At 51.1% G+C, this 18,301-nt stretch overlaps 1 protein-coding gene across 19 annotated transcripts; it reads right to left on the reverse strand.

The window, feature by feature from the left end:
• Positions 1-1,968: 1,968 nt before the first annotated feature.
• ATXN2L (ataxin 2 like) lies at positions 1,969-13,649 on the reverse strand. Of its 19 annotated transcripts, none has more exons than XR_004345805.1 (23): positions 13,062-13,564; positions 11,524-11,560; positions 11,250-11,306; positions 11,087-11,158; positions 10,537-10,687; positions 10,011-10,135; positions 9,064-9,155; positions 8,414-8,614; positions 7,628-7,803; positions 7,349-7,459; positions 6,595-6,789; positions 6,435-6,506; positions 6,119-6,189; positions 5,647-5,942; positions 5,499-5,568; positions 4,976-5,122; positions 4,779-4,851; positions 4,498-4,685; positions 4,017-4,146; positions 3,805-3,926; positions 3,427-3,639; positions 2,748-3,300; positions 1,969-2,483 (listed from the first exon to the last, which is right to left on the reverse strand). XR_004345805.1 is itself a non-coding variant. In XM_032605304.1 (23 exons), the coding sequence occupies exons 1-23, from the start codon at positions 13,355-13,357 to the stop codon at positions 2,434-2,436; spliced, it is 3,135 nt and encodes a 1,044-aa protein (XP_032461195.1). In that variant the 5' UTR covers positions 13,358-13,564; the 3' UTR covers positions 1,969-2,433. The 19 variants fall into 19 exon arrangements, 14 of the variants coding, with proteins under 14 accessions (XP_032461195.1, XP_032461194.1, XP_032461192.1 ...); XR_004345803.1 differs by having other exon boundaries at positions 1,969-2,506; XM_032605304.1 differs by having other exon boundaries at positions 3,111-3,300.
• Positions 13,650-18,301: the final 4,652 nt, after the last annotated feature.

Genomic DNA, 18,301 nt, shown 5'->3' on the forward strand with positions numbered 1-18,301 from the left:
AGCTGAATTAGGATTGAAAGCTATTCTGTGAGCTTTGTCTGATTGCCTAGCAAAACGCTACATATAATAGGCTATATTTTGGATATATATTTGGGAGATAACGGGAAAGTGGTTGTAGCTCAGGCCCAGTTCAGGTGCCAAACCCACCTGGTTTCCTCTGAGTAGTTAACTAGGCTGTTAATGTCTAGCTGCCTTTATTTAAGCTTGATACTGGGAACTGTATCTTACCTCTGTATCTTACCCAGCACATAAAATATACTTGGTAAATACATAATTTGCTTGATGGGTTATCACCACCATTTACTAATTCCAAACAGGAGTGAGAAATTGTAGCATGTCCTGCTGGGAACAATCAATCATAACTGAAGTTATGGATACTGAAAGTGAATATTTTTTCCAAGTTAAAAAAAAATTATAGCATGAAAGTTTCATTTTCAACATTTACTTATATTTAACATTAACAAGGTCTGTTTATCAAATACACAGGGAGTAGAATGCTGAGATTTGGGGGAATTCCCCGGCAGTCCAGTGGTTAGGACTCTGCTTTCACTGCCCAGGGCCAGGGTTCAATCCCTGGTCGGGGAACTAAGATACCACAAGCTGCATGGCACGGCCCAAAAGAAAAAAGTGCTGCGACTTATAAAAACTTGAAATTACCGGTCAGATGCTGACCCCCAACAAAAAAGGTAACACTCAGCAGGGATTAATGGGCACCCTTTCAAACTTGGATCCTGACAAATGAGTATATTCAGGACCGACAACCTGTTCACAAGCAGCTCAGAAGGGAGGGTGGTCTTGGGCCCAACCTGAGAGCTGTTTTGAAAAAGCCTGATCGGTGATTCCAGAACGAGGCAAACTTGAGATGACAAAGGAACTTCATGAAAAGTACTGTCCAACAGTAAAGCGAGGTTACTTGTTTTACCCTCTTCAGTGTCCAAGGTGAGGCTGAAGGGTTTCACAGGATTCCTGACGGAGGGAGAGGCTTAGTTCCCTTCCAACTTCAAGACTTCTGCTCTTAGGAATAAATGATCATCAGAAGGGCTACTCAGGAATGCCTGCAATTACACCTCTCCCAGGACTACAGAAACCTGTCTCCATCTGCACTGCAAACATCAGGAACCCAATTGAAGGCTTTCCTGCTCCTGTTTCTTCCATCATGGGCTGCCTCCCAACCCCAACGGATGGCCCCTAAGACAGCTCCAGTCTCTTGGAACCCCACACCAGCCCGTTTTTAACAGCCAGTTAGCTGCTACAGATAACCCCTTTCTCTATTCGCCTCTTTAAACACCTCGCCTGTCTTCCCCAGTGCCATGCCTGCCAAATACCAGGTTTCAGATACTCACACCTGGGAACTCTCCCCCAATATCTAACTTCATTCTTCCTGCCCTGGTCTCAGCCAATTTTCTCTGCCTATAACTGAACACCAGTCCCATCCTCTAACCTCTAAGGGTGAAATCTTCACTTTATAGACAAGAAACCAAGGCCAGGTCCTATAGTAAGAATTCCGTCTCTGAAACAACCCCCTCTTCTGCAGCCTGTTATTTCTCCATCCCATACTTGCCTCCCCTCTTCCTCATTTAGCTCCTGCTCCCCTCAGCCTGGCTCAGTTCAGCCCTCTCCCCACTTTCACCAGCAGCTTCATCTCACAGCTCTCACCCACACCGAAGACCTCTCAGCTGTGTACCAGTCAGGCCCTTACTTCCAGTGGCCCAAAACACTAAATGTACTTTTCAGTGTAAAGAGGTAGACATTAACTCATGAAGTACTTATATTAGAAATGAAAACCTCAAACCATACCTACGAGGCCAACTTTGAGGGGAGAAAACAGCCAGAGACTGGGTGACCTGTGTAGCACTTACAGAGCCAGAAAGGCATCTTTGGGCTGTACTGTTACACTGCCCCACCTTGGGAACCACGTAAAACTGAGCTGCGATCTCACTATTCTCCAAAGAGGAAACTATAAGCGGGTTAAGTTAGTTTAAAATTTTATTTTTTTTAATTTTTTTTTAAATATTTTTATGTAATAAAAAGTAAAAGTCCTTGTCCAACCATCCTTTGTGGGGCATCTGTGTCTCTCACGCAGGTCATTCAAGTTAATGGGGAAGAAAGAACAGGGGGCCCAAGTCTGAGGTTATAAATAATAGAAAATAAAAGATCTTCGTCTCCAGCGGGGGGGGGGGGGGGGGGGGGGAATAGATGAGAGGATGGAAGGGCAAGATGGGGTGGGGATGGGCAGGGGCAGAGCAGGAACCCCCCACCCCCGCTGGACCCCGGCCCTGCCCACTTTGAGGCCCCCCTTCCCATTCAAGGTGCTTGGCAGGAATTCCCCAGCTCCCCCCGCCCCCGGGGGGAAAGGGGGATTGGGGGGCTGGGACTGGTCCGAGCTGCTGGGGGAAGAGACATAGGTCACTCTTCCCTCCACTCATGGAGGTCTCAGGTCGCGGCCAGGACAATCTTCAGTTCCCCGGGGGGTGGAAGGGGAGCTGCTGGGAGGGATGAGATTGAACTGGTTGGAGGGGAAAGAGAAGAGAGCAGGAGCATTAGAACCCAAGCAGCTGTCCCTGCATCCAGTGCCGTCCAGTGCGGGGTGTGGGGCAGTGCTGGTAGGAGCGCCTCCTCAAGGTGTCTCATGGGGCTGTCAGAAGCACAGATCAATCGCCGTTTCCCAGTGAGCCAGAGCCCTTCCTCATGTGCCCAGCTCAGCCCCCCACACCCCAGCCTGGCCCTGTCTGCTGCGCTGACCTTACCTCGGCTAAGTCAGGAGACAGTCGGGGTCACTGAGAGCTGGGGAGGCAGTGGGGAGGGGGGCTGCTGGATCACAACTGAGCGAGGACGGAGGGAAGCAAAGGACAGAGCCAGGAGCAAGCCCCTGGCGGCGGCGACTGTGGCTTCTGCCCACCCTACATACTTCACAGACAGGTGCAGGTCGGCAGGCGCCCTGTGGGACAGCCCTGCCTCCAAGACCCCTCACTCCCCACCCAGAACCCGTGCATCCTGCCCCACCTGCAGCCCATCAGCTCTTCCATGCCAAATTCCCCCAGCTAACGAGAACTCACGAATCCTGTCATCGGCTCCTCCTGGAAATCCAGGCGCCTGGCCAGGCTGCTCACCTTGGGGGTGTCCGATGTAGGGATAGGGTGAGGGTGTGGAAGCTGAGAGTGCAGGCACCCCACTCTGGGGCACCGCGCCTTGGGGGGGGCCCCCATGGCTCTGGGGTGGGTGCAGCAGCATCACCTGGGGCGGGTGGGGAGCCCCAGGGTGAGGGGGCGGGGCTGCTGTGATTCCAGTTTGGACATGGGCCTGCAGAGAACAAAAAGCGGCACCTCTCAGACACGGGCTCTGAAAATCCCAGTGTCAGGAGCCTGAAGTGAAAGGTGCACTGAGGGTTCAGGTCCTTGTGGCAAAGCAGGTCACGTGGGCTCTTACCTGGGTAACATGGGCCATGTTGGTGAAGCCGTGGGGCAGCTGCTGGTGGGCATGGATAGCATACACAGCGGCTGGCTGGGGGAAGCTGCTCTGAGGGGACTGCGCAGAAGGTCCCGGCGGCAGAGAAGGCGGCGTGCCTGTCAGGGCCCCTGGGTGGTACAGGTTCTGCTGTGGCTGTCCACTGCCCAGGTGTGGGGCCTGCCCCGCCTGGTGCTGTCAAGGAGAAGTGGAGGGTCAGTGCCACTTCATTCTCCGGTCCCCCGGCCTACCACTTGCTGACCCCCGGTCCTCCCTCCCCGCTGGGGAATGATCCCTACCCTATCCCTCTTGCAGCCACTCATTCCTGCCCCGCCCACTTGGATCCCCCATGGCAGGCACCTGGACGGGACTGGGGGCTGCATGCTGGGACTGCGGCTGGCTCCCAGTAGGCGTGGTGGCCGGCTGCGGCTGGTGGGCATGGAGCTGCGTGGCATGGTGTGGATAGGACTGGTGAACAGTGGCTACAGCAGGAAAGGGGGAGAGAATCAGGGCTGAGCACGCTGGAGGGGGCCGAGGAGCACAGCCTGGAGGGGGGAGGGTACAGAACTCACCATAAAGGGCTTGGGGGGTGGGCTGCTCTGCAGAAGGGTACTGAGGGGTGGAGGATGACACAATGGCCTGGGGATGGCTCCCCGACGTCAGCATGCGTGGGTTGCTTTGAAGCATGGGGGCAAACACCGGCTGGAGAAGCAAGGAGAGGAGCGGTCGGCACGGCGGAGGGCTCGGGAGGCGTAGCCTGCTGCCGAGCACCCTGGGAACAGCGCTACCCTGGTCTCAACACGACCACCCTGCTTCCGGTTCACAATAACCCTACTAAGTCTTTTTCCCTATAAAGTGTAGCACTACTAAGGCCCAGGGATCCACTGCCTTGCACAGGTCTTACCAGAGCCAGGACTGAAGCCCAAGTGGGACACCACCACCCAGAACTCTGCCTGCCTCCCTCGCCAGCTCCCGGAGTCTGGGAGATGGAGAAGACGGGCTTTCTAAGAAGCGGGAGCTCTGCACCCCTCTCTCCTCCTGCATCTCAGTCACCTGCGAGGGGTAGTGGGCCATGGGCTGCATCATGGCGGGCTGGCCTGGGAACTGCTGTGGATTGTAGGGGATGTAGGAAGAATAAGGTGTGGCAGCCACCAGAGGGGGGCCAGCAGCGGCGGCGGCCTGCATCATCGGAGGGGCTGAGGCTGGCTGGTGTTGGTCCGAGCGCTGGGGGGGCAGGGAGCCTGCCAGTGGGGGGAAAATAGTGCAGAGCTCAAGCTCCATCTGCCAGCAGGCACTAGGCAGTGCCACCGCCTGCCCCTCCTGACCCTGCTCACCTTTTGCTCCCCGGTACTTGCCCTGCTGTCCAGGCACTGAGTTGGACACAGGATATGGATACATCTGAGGTGCCTAGGGACAAAAACACAGGTGAGACTGAACGACTTGCTCATAAATGCTCAGAACAGGTGTGACTCGGTCCCTCAGGTAGCCCAGCCAAACCTCTTACCCTGGGCCACCCAGTCTCTTCTCTCACCTGAACGGCTGGTCCCATGTGGATCTGAGGTATGTAGGAAATGTACTGGGGGCTATATAGCCCACTCTGGCCTGCTGTCAGCACCGGGATGGAGGGAGTTGAATGAGTCCGGGGCCCAGGAGAAGTTGGAGTACTGGTGGATTTATTCTGTGAGAGACAAAGGAGGACACGTGTAAGGTATCTTAATGACTTTCGTACCCCCCCAGTCAACAGCATCCACGGCGTGCTGTGTGCCAAACACATCCTATGCTTTTTCTTGGTTAAGCCTCACGTCAAACCCTATGAGATGAGCTTTCTCAAATTACAGGTGAGGAAACTGAGACAGAGAGGTTAAGTGGCCTAAGACCACAAAGCTTGCAGGCACAGAGGATCACGAGGAGTCAGTGGGCCCGTGCTCCTAACTACCAGACTGTCACCTCTCGCTGCCTGACAGTCAGGTGCCCCCCGCCCCGCACTGCTCTAGCACCTGCTCCCAAGTCTCCCTCACGGAACCCGAAGCCCACATGCCCCGAGCCCATCTCACCACAGACAGCAGCGGCTTAGTGGGATTGAACTCCTTGGCGTTAGGGTTCAATGTTGACTTCTTCACTTGTCTATGAGAGAAAAATAAAGTAAATCCTCACGGTTTCCCCTCATCACCCGATACCCACCCAGCTCCCCACCCCACTCACTCAGCAACAGGGCCCTCATCCTTGTCATCTCCCTTGATGAGGCCCACTGGGGGGCTACTGGTTTGGCTTGGGCAAGGTGGTGGGGGCTGATCCGGCCCTTCGGCGCCTCCTGCTGGTGGCAGGGGTGGTTTGTCCTCCTTATCCGATATGGATTCTGTCTTGGAGGAAACAGGGGACCCCATGGGCTCTGAAGCCAAAAGACCATCAACCTCCTTCTCCTTCCCTTTGGCCTCCTCCTTTAGGATCCGGGGAGGAAAAGGATCCAGGCTGGTCTCAGGGGAGCTACTGGGCTGAAGCTGGAAGGAGAGAAACACATACACAACGTACAGAGTACTGTCCAGTCCAGACCGCAAGCCCACCTTCCTTCCTTCATCTTTGCTTGCTCTCACCTCTTGGTGCCACCCAGTGCCTATTCCATAAACCCCCTTCATCTCCATCCTAACATCCTAGCTCATTCCCACACTTTTCTCACCTTAAACTGGGCCCCAAATTTTCTCAGTTCTTCCAGTTGAAAGCGTTTCTGCTCATTCTGAAGGCCAGGGACTATGAGAAATACCAAAAAAGGAAAAAATATACATTTCTTTTCTCGAAGGTGGCTACACAGCATCCCAAAGGACAAGAAACCACGGAAAACAAGAAGAAGAGCTCTTTAGAGCCCTTTAACTTAGGATCAGAGGGCTGATACACATTGTCTTCTTCTGAATTCCAACAACTTTCCTAACTGAAAGGCTGTCCTAATCCAAGGGGTAATAGACTCTGGCAGAAAAAAAAAAAAAAAAAATCCTCACCTTTCCCTGCTATCCGGGACAGCTCCTGGGACTCCAGCGTTCTCCCAGGTTCCTTGGCTGGGAGTTCTTTTACTGAACAAGAAAGGAGAGATGCATGAAGGCCCTTCTCTCCAGAACCACACTTCCCACTGTCCACGGCCCTCAAGCAGGTGGCTCTTACCATCTGTGGGTGCCAGTGAGATCTTTGGAGAAGCTGGGGAAATGGAGCCTACTCCAGGATCCCCAACTGATGATGTCACGGGGATGGAAGCTGAAGAGGTCGGTACTGCTGAGCCGATGGGAGGCTCAGGACAGGAAGCTGAGATTGGGGCAGGGGCAGCTGACTTGGGAGAGCGCGGGGGGTACATCCGGCCTACTGGAAGAAAAGGGAGAGCAACGTGATAGTCACTGCTGGCCAATGAGCAATGGGTACCGGGGACTCACCAGAAACACCAAGAAAAGTTTATCCACAAGGTCACACACCTAAATACTTAGAAGGGCAAGGCAGATAGGGTAAGCAGGTAAAATGGCTTCATGTCTACCATGAAAGACTGGAATGCTGAAAGGGACAGGCATGACTCAGTTCCAGCCAGCGAACCAGAGCTATGCAGCAAGACAGGTTCAGTGTTGGCAGAACTTTCTGTATTTCAAAAGAAGTTAGAAATTTTCTATGTTTTCTCCTGTCTTAAAATGTTGGCAACTAATTTAAACAAAAGACATCTGCCGGCCAGATACAACCCATGGATTGCCACGCTGGGATTTCTGCACGAGGGAAACTGAAAAATTATTTCCTAAAAAGCATAAATCCAAGCTTCCAAAACACCTTTCATCACATCTCGAAACTGTCTCCCATCCCAGCATTCTAACAACTGACATATTTACATCCCTTCACAAATTTCTATCCATTTCTTCACGTAACACCACTGGAATCTTACCTGCAGGAGGAGGTGGAACAGAAGCTTCTCCAGAAGGCCTGCTGCTGGGGGAAGACAGAGTCTTGGCACCTCTCAGAGGCCGCTGTGCCTTAGGGGACATGCGGGAAGGGCCTAATTTTTTTTTTTTTTTTTAAAGATGGGGAAAAAAGAGGCAGAGTTCTTGCTATTACATTACCATCAACACACCTTACTTCTAACCCATCTAAATCCTTTTAATTGTCTTCCCCACCTCCTTACCTTCCTGTTCCCTGCCCCCAGCAAGTCTGCTTCATAACTCACCTCCATTGATACCGCGTGTCTCAGAACCTGGGCCAGGGCTGCTATTGTCAAGATGGTGAGGGCCACGAGGTGGCAAAGAGCTAAGGCCAGGCCGGCCACCCCGAGAACTACTGCATCGAACTCCTCCCCGGGGACCTTCCCGAACTCGTTGGGGTAGAGGGATATACTTTCCCTCCCTGGGGAGAGAGTTCAAATAACATTAAGTAGCCACAAAACACATTTTACAAAGATGAAGCCCTCCTCCTAAAGTCTACCTCCTGCCTCAACACACACACACATCTATGCCCGGCTTCAGCTGTCTGCACTCTTTCACTTGACGAACTGTCCTGGTTATGTGTTCTGTGACTCCAGGATTATGCCCTTATGTTGCATCAACCCCTGACCAGAACAAAGCAGCCAGTACTCCACAATCCTAACCCTCCTGGCCTACAAGAAAGGTAGTTTCACACTGTGGTTTAAGGTGCAGCTTTTATAAGACACTATACACTTTGGTTTCATTTTCATAAAGGGAAAGGTAGAAAAACATATGAATGAATATGCAGAGGAAAAAAGAACATGTATCAAAAAGCTGAAAAAAACCTGTCCTTAATCCATAAGCTTTAGCCTTGTTACCTTGGGCAAATTACCTAATGATTCTAGACTTCAGTCTCCTAAACCTAAGAACTGGGAATAACTATGTATAAACCTATATGGCTGTGAGGCTTCAACAAGAGTATACCGAGCTCTTGGCCCAAGCCCTGGCCCAAACGGTGAGCCCCACATGGACCAGCCACCCCTAGTAATCACCTAGATGCCAAGCTGGGGCTCTCTCGCCCTGAACCCTGTCGCTGAACTGCACTGTGCTTCTCCTCCTCGGTGCGCCCGTCATCGTTCTCCATGGCGATCCGCAGGCGGTACTGGGGGCTCGATTCAATCTCTCGAGCCAACTGGGCTGCACGCAGCTCCCGCTGACGAAATTCTTCTGAGTTGTCCTTCTCTAAGGGCACCCTGAGAGGACCACGACCATCCCAGTGCCACAGGACAAGAGGGGAAAAAGGGAAGATATTTCTATCAGTCCCATCACCAGCTCAGATATGTAGGTGCTTAAACCCTTCAACAACTCAGCATGTATTGAACTGGCATTTAGGAGGGGTCCCAGGCAGCGCAGCAAGGCCTATCTCTGAATCTGAGGGACACTTAGACACATATATAAATCTGTTAAGGTTTTAGAGGAAAAGTATCGACAAGAAAGCAGTTAATTCTACTCATGGAATCAAGGTTAAAAGAGAAAACCTCTGCGGGAGCAGTTCACAGGCAGATCAGGAGTGGAGAGTGGGCAACCCAGCACCCAGAAAAGCATGTACAAAAGCTATGTTCCACCTACAGACCCACCCGCCTTCTCTTGATGACCCCACACCTCAAGCTGTACCACATGAGAAGTACCAAAAGACACTCACGTGTAAGAAGAGAGACTGCTGTCATAGGTGGTCTTTATGCCGTAGTTCTCCTCATTGAACTTGAACATTTCATTGGGGTCCCATCCATTGGACTAAAGGAAAAGGGAGAATGTTTTAAAACCCAGGAAGGAAAGCAACAATAACCTGTCTTTGTCATCCATCAGGTTGAAAGATTAAAAATCTGACCAAATCAAGAGTGAAAAAAGGAACACAGCTGGTGGGAATGTCAACTAGTACTACGGACTGTAGTACAAACCGGCAATATCTAGCAAAAGAGAAGTCTTTAAGACCTAACATCCGTTTCCAGGTTTATATCCCAGGGAAATTCTGACATACGTACATGGGGATACATGTTCTAACAATTCACTAAGGCGCTATTTTCAATACCAAAATAATGCCCAAAGAAACACCAATCAGTATGGAAAGGGATAAATACAATTTGTTGTGTATACATACATGTACATGTATATAAATAGGACAATACACAACAGTTAAGAGCAATGACTAAATCCACAGACCAACATGAAAAATTCAAACTCTATAAGCAAGAAAAGTAAATTTTAGACAAATTAATGCAGTGAAATAACAATGTGCTCACTAATGAGCAACTTTAAATGGTCACAGTAGTTGTTTTGAGAAAGGAAAATGGGCCTACACAGTACTCAATCTCATCTATATATATATTTTTTTTTTCCAGGCTGGAAAGAAACTGACTTGAAGCAAAGGTTAACAGCTGTCAATCACAGATGATGGAAGAACAGGTATTTCTGTTTTGTTATTTTCTGTACTTTTCCATTGGAATCTAACTGCCATCAACAAGCAATAGTAAAAGAGATCCCCCCGCCCACCCCAGCAACTCTTGGTTCCAAGAATTATGTAGTGTCAACAACCCACATTCTGGTAGCAGAGCTCCCCAGCTCTCAGGTTCTCAGGGAAGGAGACTGTACCATGTCAGACTCCAGGTCGTAGTCATCGCTGTTGCTGTCGCCCCCCTCCCAGCGCTGAAGCACCTTCTCCTTGTGCTCCCCATTCACCTTCGAGTTCATGGCAATGGCTGAATCAGTGAACTTGTCTGTGTGGGCAGATTGAAGATCAGGAGTCAGGTGGTATTTCACAGCCTTCTTTCCAACACCCCTCCCACCACGGGAGTAAAGAAAAGTTTCTGTGTGCCAGAGTCTGGGGGGTGGGGGCAAGGGGGGGTACAGCATAAAAAGCCTCATTCTAAGAGTTCAGAAGGAGCAAGGAGTTGGAAGCAAAGCAAGGAGACTATGAAGAACCACAACACAGGCTGGAACTCCTTCCCCTGCATCTCAGACACTAAGACACAGTCTCAAGAAGAAAAATCTAGCCATCTTCCTCAGAGATAAAGGAAGATGGTAAAGAGGGGGAGGGAGGAGGAGAAACAAGTCATCACGTTCTCTGCCCTCTACTCAAGAAATGGGTCTGACATAACACCCTGGCCCAAAAATATACCTTTAGTAGCATAATTGAAGTCAACATTTCGGAAGTGGACAAGCATGACATCACTTGGCTTAAACACCATGGTGTCCACAATGTCTTCCCGACGAGGACCACCTGCTGGCTCCGATGCTTTCCGGTGCACAGCGTCTACTGCCAGTTCAAACTACAAAAGTCCCATTTCCCAACACCCAAGGGTCAGGATCAAGAAATGTGAAGACAAAAATACGACTACTTTTGTTTTACCCTTTCTAAACTTTCCCCAACACCACATTCTCACGTGCACTGTCTGCTCAACACCAGCCACAGGACTTAGCCAAAGTCCCAAACTTAAAAATTCGCATCTTTAAAGTTGAGCATTTTCACATCATAGCACTGAGCCCGCAAATCTCAAACCCGTATCTTTTAAGTGCGTGCAGCACTACTCCGGCACAGGCCTACAAAAATGAGTACAGCCACAATGCTGACCAACACCACTCAATTTATATCTGCAACTGAGCCTATTTCATTCTCCCCCTCTTCCTCCCATGTAACTCCAAAGCTAAGCTAATTTGAATACACTGACCTTTGAGCTCAGTGTCTTGAAGATACCTTCATAGGTGGTACCATTCTTTACCTTTACATCACAAGTGGAGCCCTGAAAGGGGGGGGGGGGGCGGGTAAGAAGAGTGCCTCTAGCAAACTGATGCATTTACATTCCTCAGCCTAGGGGTTAGGTACCCACTTACCACAACAGCTGTAAGGAAATGCAGCATTCTGGAATTGTTGTAGACACCCTCAAACACCTGTCAGTAACACAGGAGAGGGACAAATAAAGGAACAGCCAGTCACCATCTCACCTTCCTTCAAAATGTCCACATTCCATGCACACCCACCTTGTATGTGCTGTGCCCCTTGCGCTTCTGAACCCATCTGACTATTTCTGCACCTAATCTGCCCTATACCCCCACATATACATCTTTTAGGTCTCTGTACCTTAGGCAGGGGGGAAAAGGCACTCACCGGTGACTGTGGGGGTCCCTTTCCTGTGCTTTGTCCCCTGTAAGAGAAAGAAATGAGAAACTAGTTATTTAAATATGTTCAATCTCTCTTATACAACTGATTTCAAAGAACTTGGTATGCTAGAGCCAGATGCCATGTGAAGATGATCATTTAGGGTACAAAGCAATTAATCAACAAGATTTTCAAATTCTCACTTTATAGAGAAAGAAACACAGGCATTAAAGGCCATTTTCTCCAAATGCCAGTCAATCATCAACAGTTGTCAATTGCTTTAAGAGCCAATTCAACACAACCATCTCACTTTCTGCAAGAGGGCCAGGGCTGCATGCTTCCAAAAGACAAATGCTACAATATTCGACAACAAATAACCCACCCCCGATGTAAAGGTGGAAACTCACAGAGTGCAGATTTGGAACTACCTAGCTCAGGCATATTACTTCCGAAACAGAAAAGACCATCATTTTTACGTCCTAAACCCTGGAGGATGGGGGTACTCCCTCTATAATCCACCCTTCTCGACTTCTTTACTCATTCAGCCTGTTACCCACTCTGGGAGGGGTCACCTATCGCCCGGTAACCCTGCTCCTCGCTGGGTGATGTAACCAGCGGTTGAAGAGGGCGATCAGGGGGGCCGTTGGCGGGGCTGGGGGACAGCGCAGCCGCAAAACCTATCCACCGGGAAGCCTCGCCCGGTCTGCGCCTGCGCACTAAAGTCCACGGGCCTCTTCCAACCCCCCCCCCTCACGCGATCAGAACCCATTGCGCCTGCGTGTACCTCCACTCTCAATTCCATACACCCACACACAGAAGAAACCGAGTGGGGTGTCCACCACTCATCCAAGAACACCAGGCGATCCCGTCCACGCACACTCCCAGCAGCTGCCCTATATGTTACCCGGGGCTGGAGAATGGCCGGGTCATAAGACACAGCATCCGCACACACGTAGGGGAAGAGCGCGCGCGCGCGCTGTAGGTTCCCGACCCGCAGTCCTCCCAGCTTCGTCCCTCCTTCCGTCCCCCCGCCCACCCTGCTCCCCTCCTACTGGCCAGACTGGGAAGAGGGAGGTAGCAACTCGCTCCCAAGTCCCTCCCTCCCCATTGGCCAAACTGTGGGCCGCGCGCCCCCCTCCATTGGCTACGGCCAGGGACCCCTTCCCGCAGCTGACTCCCCATTGGCTGAAGCCGGGGACCGCCAGACCCTTCGTGGTAATGGAGCCGGGGACCCCGATCACCTCTTCATCCCCCCCCCCCAAACTCCTCGTTCCGACGCCGCTGGCGGGATGCGCCCTGCCTGCCCTTAAAACCCAGGTCTCGAGCCCTGACTAGGCTTGCAGAGGTGAACACGGCCCCTAAATACCCCGGTGGCCATCCGGGGGCCCTTTTCCTCCGACCTGTTTGGACCTGAGGGGCCCAACCCCAGCGTCCCGGGGTTTCCCCACTCCCCCTGGCGCCCCTCAAAGGTGGCCAGGCTGGAAGTCCGCCTCGCGCGGTGTCTCAGCCACCTCGGCTCCAGCGCCCGGAAACCCACCCATCCTCACCTGGCGCTGCCGATGGCCGCTGCCCCTGGCCTCTCCTGATGTTGCTGCTGCGGCGGCGGCGGCGCCAAGATGCTCTCAGCTCCCCGGCGGAGCCCGCTCCCGGCAGCGGCTGCAGGCCCCAAGCAGGGGGAAGCAGCGGCGGGAGGCCCTGGGGGAGCCGAGGTGGAGGCCAGGGGCCCCGGGAGGCCGCCGTTGGGAGGGCTGGTGCCCCCGGGAGGCCGGCGGGCCACGGCCTGTTGCGTGGGGGGCGGCTGCTGGGGCTGGGAGGTCTGTTGTGGCGGCTGAGGCTTCAACATGATGGCAGCGTCCGGAAGGGGAATTAGGGGGAAGGGAGGGAGAGAGGAAGCCGGGGCTGGGCCCCCGCCGGAGAGCGCGGGAAACGATGGGGACTGGGAAGCTGGGGACCCGCCGTTGGCGGGCGGGGGCGAGCCCCGCGGTGTCGGGGGTGGAGAGAGAAGATCGCGGTGCGAGGAAGCGCCGCGAGGCGGAAGGGGAGGGGGGTCTCGCGGGCCGGAGGAAAGCAAGAGGGCGCGAGCCGGCTTGGCGCGCGTGCGCGTCGCCGGGGAAAGGGGAGGGGGAAGAGCGCCCGGGCGGGAGCTCCCGAAGGTGGGGGAGAGGAGGGAGAGGCGGCGCGAGCTGTCCGCGCGCACTGGGGCGTTTAGCTCCGGGCGGGAGAGGCGAGAATAAAAAAAGGTGAACCTCGCGCCCCTCGCCTTTGGAGTTGGGAAAGAGCAGCGCGGGCGCTCACGCGCGCCAAGGACTTATGGTCTCTAGGTCTCAAGGAGCCCAAAAGGCTGCCAACCGCTGTCGCTTCACAATGAGCGTCTGAAGCGCTGGGGGCGGAGCCGAAGAAGCAGAGAGGAAGGAAGAGCCGCCCGCCCCTCCTAGGCCGCCGGCGTAGCGTCGGGATACCTCCGCAGTCGTGTGAGAAGTCACGGCGAAGGGTACAGTTCTTCCGCCATTTGGGGGCCCATGGGCGGAGTCTTGAGTGCAAAAAGAAATCCCGCGACGAGACCAGGGACTTATCCTAGGCTTGTGGTACGTTGCATGGGGCCCTTATCTGCTTTACATAAAAGACTGATAGGCATTAAAGTTATCAGTTTGAGTATGCTGATCTTTGGGGATAAATCTATGCCTAATTCTAAATTATTTTAATGATTTTCAACCAAATGGTTTCTCCATGCCCTAGGATGAACCCTTAAACTATAGTAACAGAGACTGAAGGCCATAGTTCCTAGGGTCCGCAATGAAGGCAGCCTTCATTCATTCAAATTAGTTGGGCATTAGGACATTAGGCTAGGTGCCTCGGATGTAACTAATTAAACCACTTCTTGCTCTCAAGGAGTTCAAACTAATAGATTCAGAGAATTAGATGAGATCTGTTAGGTGAAGCACAGGGCACTATGATAGTACAGCTAATTCAGCTTTGAGTGATGGATTTCTAGGCAGGGGAAATAGGATATGACAAGGTAAGAAAACTTCATTATGTCGAGTATAAGATAAGAGGGAGGAATTAAAAAAAAAAAAAAAAAAACTGGAAAGGTAAGTAACCAAGGACCAGAGTTTAAAAGAGATGTGGAGGGACTTCCCTGGTGGTCTAGTGGCTAAGAGTCTGCTCTCCCAATGCAGGGGGCCCGGGTTCGATCCCTGGTCAGGGAACTGGATCCCACATGCCACAACTAAAGATCCTGTATACCACAATGAAGATCCTGCACGTGGCAACGAAGATCTGTGGTCCACAACAAATACGGGGTGCAGCCAAATAAATATTTTTTAAAATAAATAAAAGGCACTTCCCTGGTGGCACAGTGGTTAAAAATCTGCCTGCCAATGCAGGGGACATGGGTTTGAGCCCTGGTCTGGGAAGATCCCACATGCCGCAGAGCAACTAAGCCTGTGTGCCACAACTACTGAGCCCCGCGTGCCACAACTACTGAAGCCCACATGCCTAGAGCTCGAGCTCCACAACAAGAGAAGCCACCACAATGAGAAACCCGTGCACCGCAACGAAGAGTAGGCCCTGCTCGCCGAAACTAGAGCAACTAGAGAAAGCCCGCACACAGCAACGAAGACCCAACAACCCCCCCAAATTAATTAATTAATTAATTTTTAAAAAGAGATGTGGACATCATCCTCAAAGCAGTGGGTAGCCTTTTACAGAAAATGAAGAGAACATATTTGCATTGTTAAAGGATTACTGTTTCTTTGCAAAGTGGAGAGTGGAGTGGAGTGATGGGTCTGTGGTCTTAATCCTGGTGAAACTTTCAACATGTCATTCTCTCTTCACTCAGGCATTAGCATTGGAACTCCTCCAGCTCCCAACTCTCCCCTGAACATGCACACACTTAGCTAAAAGTCTACCTTACTCCTTGGGAACTATTCCTTCGCCCCATCTCTCTCCTAGCTTTTTAGAGTGTTAGGTTCCCTCCCTCTGTGTTTGGCCAGCAATTTTCTCCACTGTATTCTGTGAGCTCCCTTTCGTTCTGTTTTCCTGCTGGTATCAGCGCCCTCATGGCTGGGATCTTATTCTTGCTGCTCCTTCTGTGACACCTGGCACAATGCAGGCAGTCAATTAAATACCTATGAAGTGGATGGATCCAAGAGGTACTTGGAGGACCATGTCTCCTGGTTGTCTGAATAACTGTCTAGTTCTTTCCTGGCATTATGCCACCTCCCCGGCCTCGTTATGGGCACTCCTGTCTCCCCACCCACATTCTGCTCCCACACTCTGTTTTGTCTCAGCCTGTTAAACTCCCATTTCCGCAACATGCCTTGCCCTTATTCAACTCTGCCTGTACATGTGCTGTTTCTTCACCTACTTCTCATTCTTCAAGCTCAGGTGTCAGTCCTTTCGAACATCTTGTTATTGACTCCCTCCTCCAGGTTCCCAGAACACTGTGATTTTCTTTTTTGGCTCCCCTTTCCACTGGAGCCTAAGGTCATTAAGGTCAGGGACTGTATTTTACTCATTTCTCTATCCTTCCTGTCTAGCTCAGTGGCTCGCACACAGTCATTCAATAAATTGATAAATGAATGAAATGTCTTATTACCTGCAGTTTAGAGATTATATCACTGTGGTTTGCTCTGGAGTGATCTCCAGGGTATACTGTTAAGTGAAGAAAGCAGAGAGTATAAACTATGCTTCCTGTGTGCAAGGAAGAAGGGGAAATAAGAAAACAAATATATCTGCAAATTCTTCCAAAGAAAAACACAAGAAGGGTAAACCAAAAACTAATAAAATTGGGCACCCATGAGGGGTGGGAGAAGATGAGGGTTCCTTGGTTGCTGGGTTACATCCCTCTTTTTGAGGGAAACAACAGTGCCCTGAATGGGGAAAGGGAGACACTTCTTTGAGCCTTTTCATATAGTTTTGACTTTTCAAATAATGGTCAACATATTTAAAAACTTAAATCAACAGAAACAGAGTATGTAAAATCTGAATACAGACATAAATAAATGAACCCAACACTATTTTAGATAAGTAAAAATAACACCCTTGGGCTTCCCTGGTGGCACAGTGGTTAAGAATCCGCCTGCCAATGCAGGGGACATGGGTTCGCGCCCTGGTCCGGGAAGATCCCACATGTCGCGGAGCACCTCAACCCGTGCACCACAACTACTGAGCCTGCACTATAGAGCCCGTGAGCCACAACTACTGAAACCTGCATGCCACAACTACTGAAGCCCGCGCACCTAGAGCCTGTGTTCCACAACAAGAGAAGCCACGACAATGAGAAGCCTGCGCACCGCCAACGAAGAGTAGCCCCTGCTCGCCGCAACTAGAGAAAGCCCACCTGCAGCTACGAAGAGCCAACGCAGCCGAAAATAAAAAACAAATTTATTTTTAAAAATACCCTGAAGGGCAAAAAAATAGAACTAATTCAAGTAACTTTTAAGCACCTTCTGCTAAAGAAAAAAAGTATCTGCAAACCTTGAATTCTTCTTAAGTCAGTTTACTCTAGTAGTAAGGGCATGGCAATTCGGAAATTATTTTGGGTGTATGGTAGGATTGAGCACGTGAGTAAATATGCAGACTGGTTGGGAGCGTTCTCACTGAGGAAGTAGGGAGAAGCAAATGTGGAGTGAGAGAAGTGAGCAAAAACTGGGGATTGGAATGGGAAGCATCAGTATAAATTTTTAAAAATTTTTTATTTATTTTTATTTATTTTTATTTTTGGCTGCGTTGGGTCATCGTTGCTGTGCACGGGCTTTTTCTCTAGTTGGGGTGAGCGGGGGCTACTCTTCCTTGCGGTGCGTGGGCTTCTCATTGCGGTGGCTCCTCATTGCAGAGCACGGGCTCTAGGCATGCGGCTTCAGTAGCTGTAGCACGCGGGCTCAGTAGTTGTGGCGCACAGGCTTAGTTGCTCCACGGCATGTGGGATCTTCCCGGACCAGAGCTCGAATCCATGTCCCTTGCATTGGCAGGCAGATTCTTAACCACTGCGCCACCAGGGAAGCCCCAGTATAAAATTTATGGGAAAAAATTAGGTGGATAGACAGACTGATATTTACACAAGTTCCCAGATCTTGTTTACTAAATATTCCACTGAAAGAAACCAGGGCTCCTTGAAGAAATGGCTGATTCCAGCCTGGACAGGCACGAGGAAGGTACCAGATGAGCTTGGAACATTTTGTTGTGCCAGAAAATAAATACTAAAAACATTTATAAGCGCATCAAAGAGCCACTGGAGCCATCTTGAGGAGGCCAAATCTGGCACAATTTGAGCATTGAAACAAATAAGGATAGTGAGTGATTATAGCTCATTGAATAAAAGAATCCATGCATCCATACTGTTAACAGATATAAACATACATGCAGGACTTCCCTGGTGGCACAGTGGTTAAGAATCCGCCTGCCATTGCAGGGGACACGGGTTCGATCCGTGGTCTGAGAAGAGCCCACATGCCATGGACCAACTAAGCCCGTGCAACACAATTAATAAGCCTGCGCTCTAGAGCCCGCTAGCCACAACTACTGAGCCCGCGTGCCGCAGCTACTGAAGCCCACGTGCCCTAGAGTCCACACTCCGCAACAGAGTAGCCCCCGCTCGCTGCAGCTAGAGAAAGCCCGCTTGCAGCAACGAAGATCCAATGCAGCCAAAAGTAAAATTAAATAAATAAATAGTGCATACACTGCTAAAAAGAAGAAACGTAGAAATGACTGTGTTTTTCAAAAATGTCCATGGCATGAAAGGCAAAGAAAGGTTGAGGAACTGCTCCAGATTAAAGGAGGCTAAAAG

The sequence above is a fragment of the Phocoena sinus genome, chromosome 15 (genome assembly GCF_008692025.1).
Source record: "Phocoena sinus isolate mPhoSin1 chromosome 15, mPhoSin1.pri, whole genome shotgun sequence".
In the NCBI taxonomy this organism is placed as follows: domain Eukaryota; kingdom Metazoa; phylum Chordata; class Mammalia; order Artiodactyla; family Phocoenidae; genus Phocoena; species Phocoena sinus.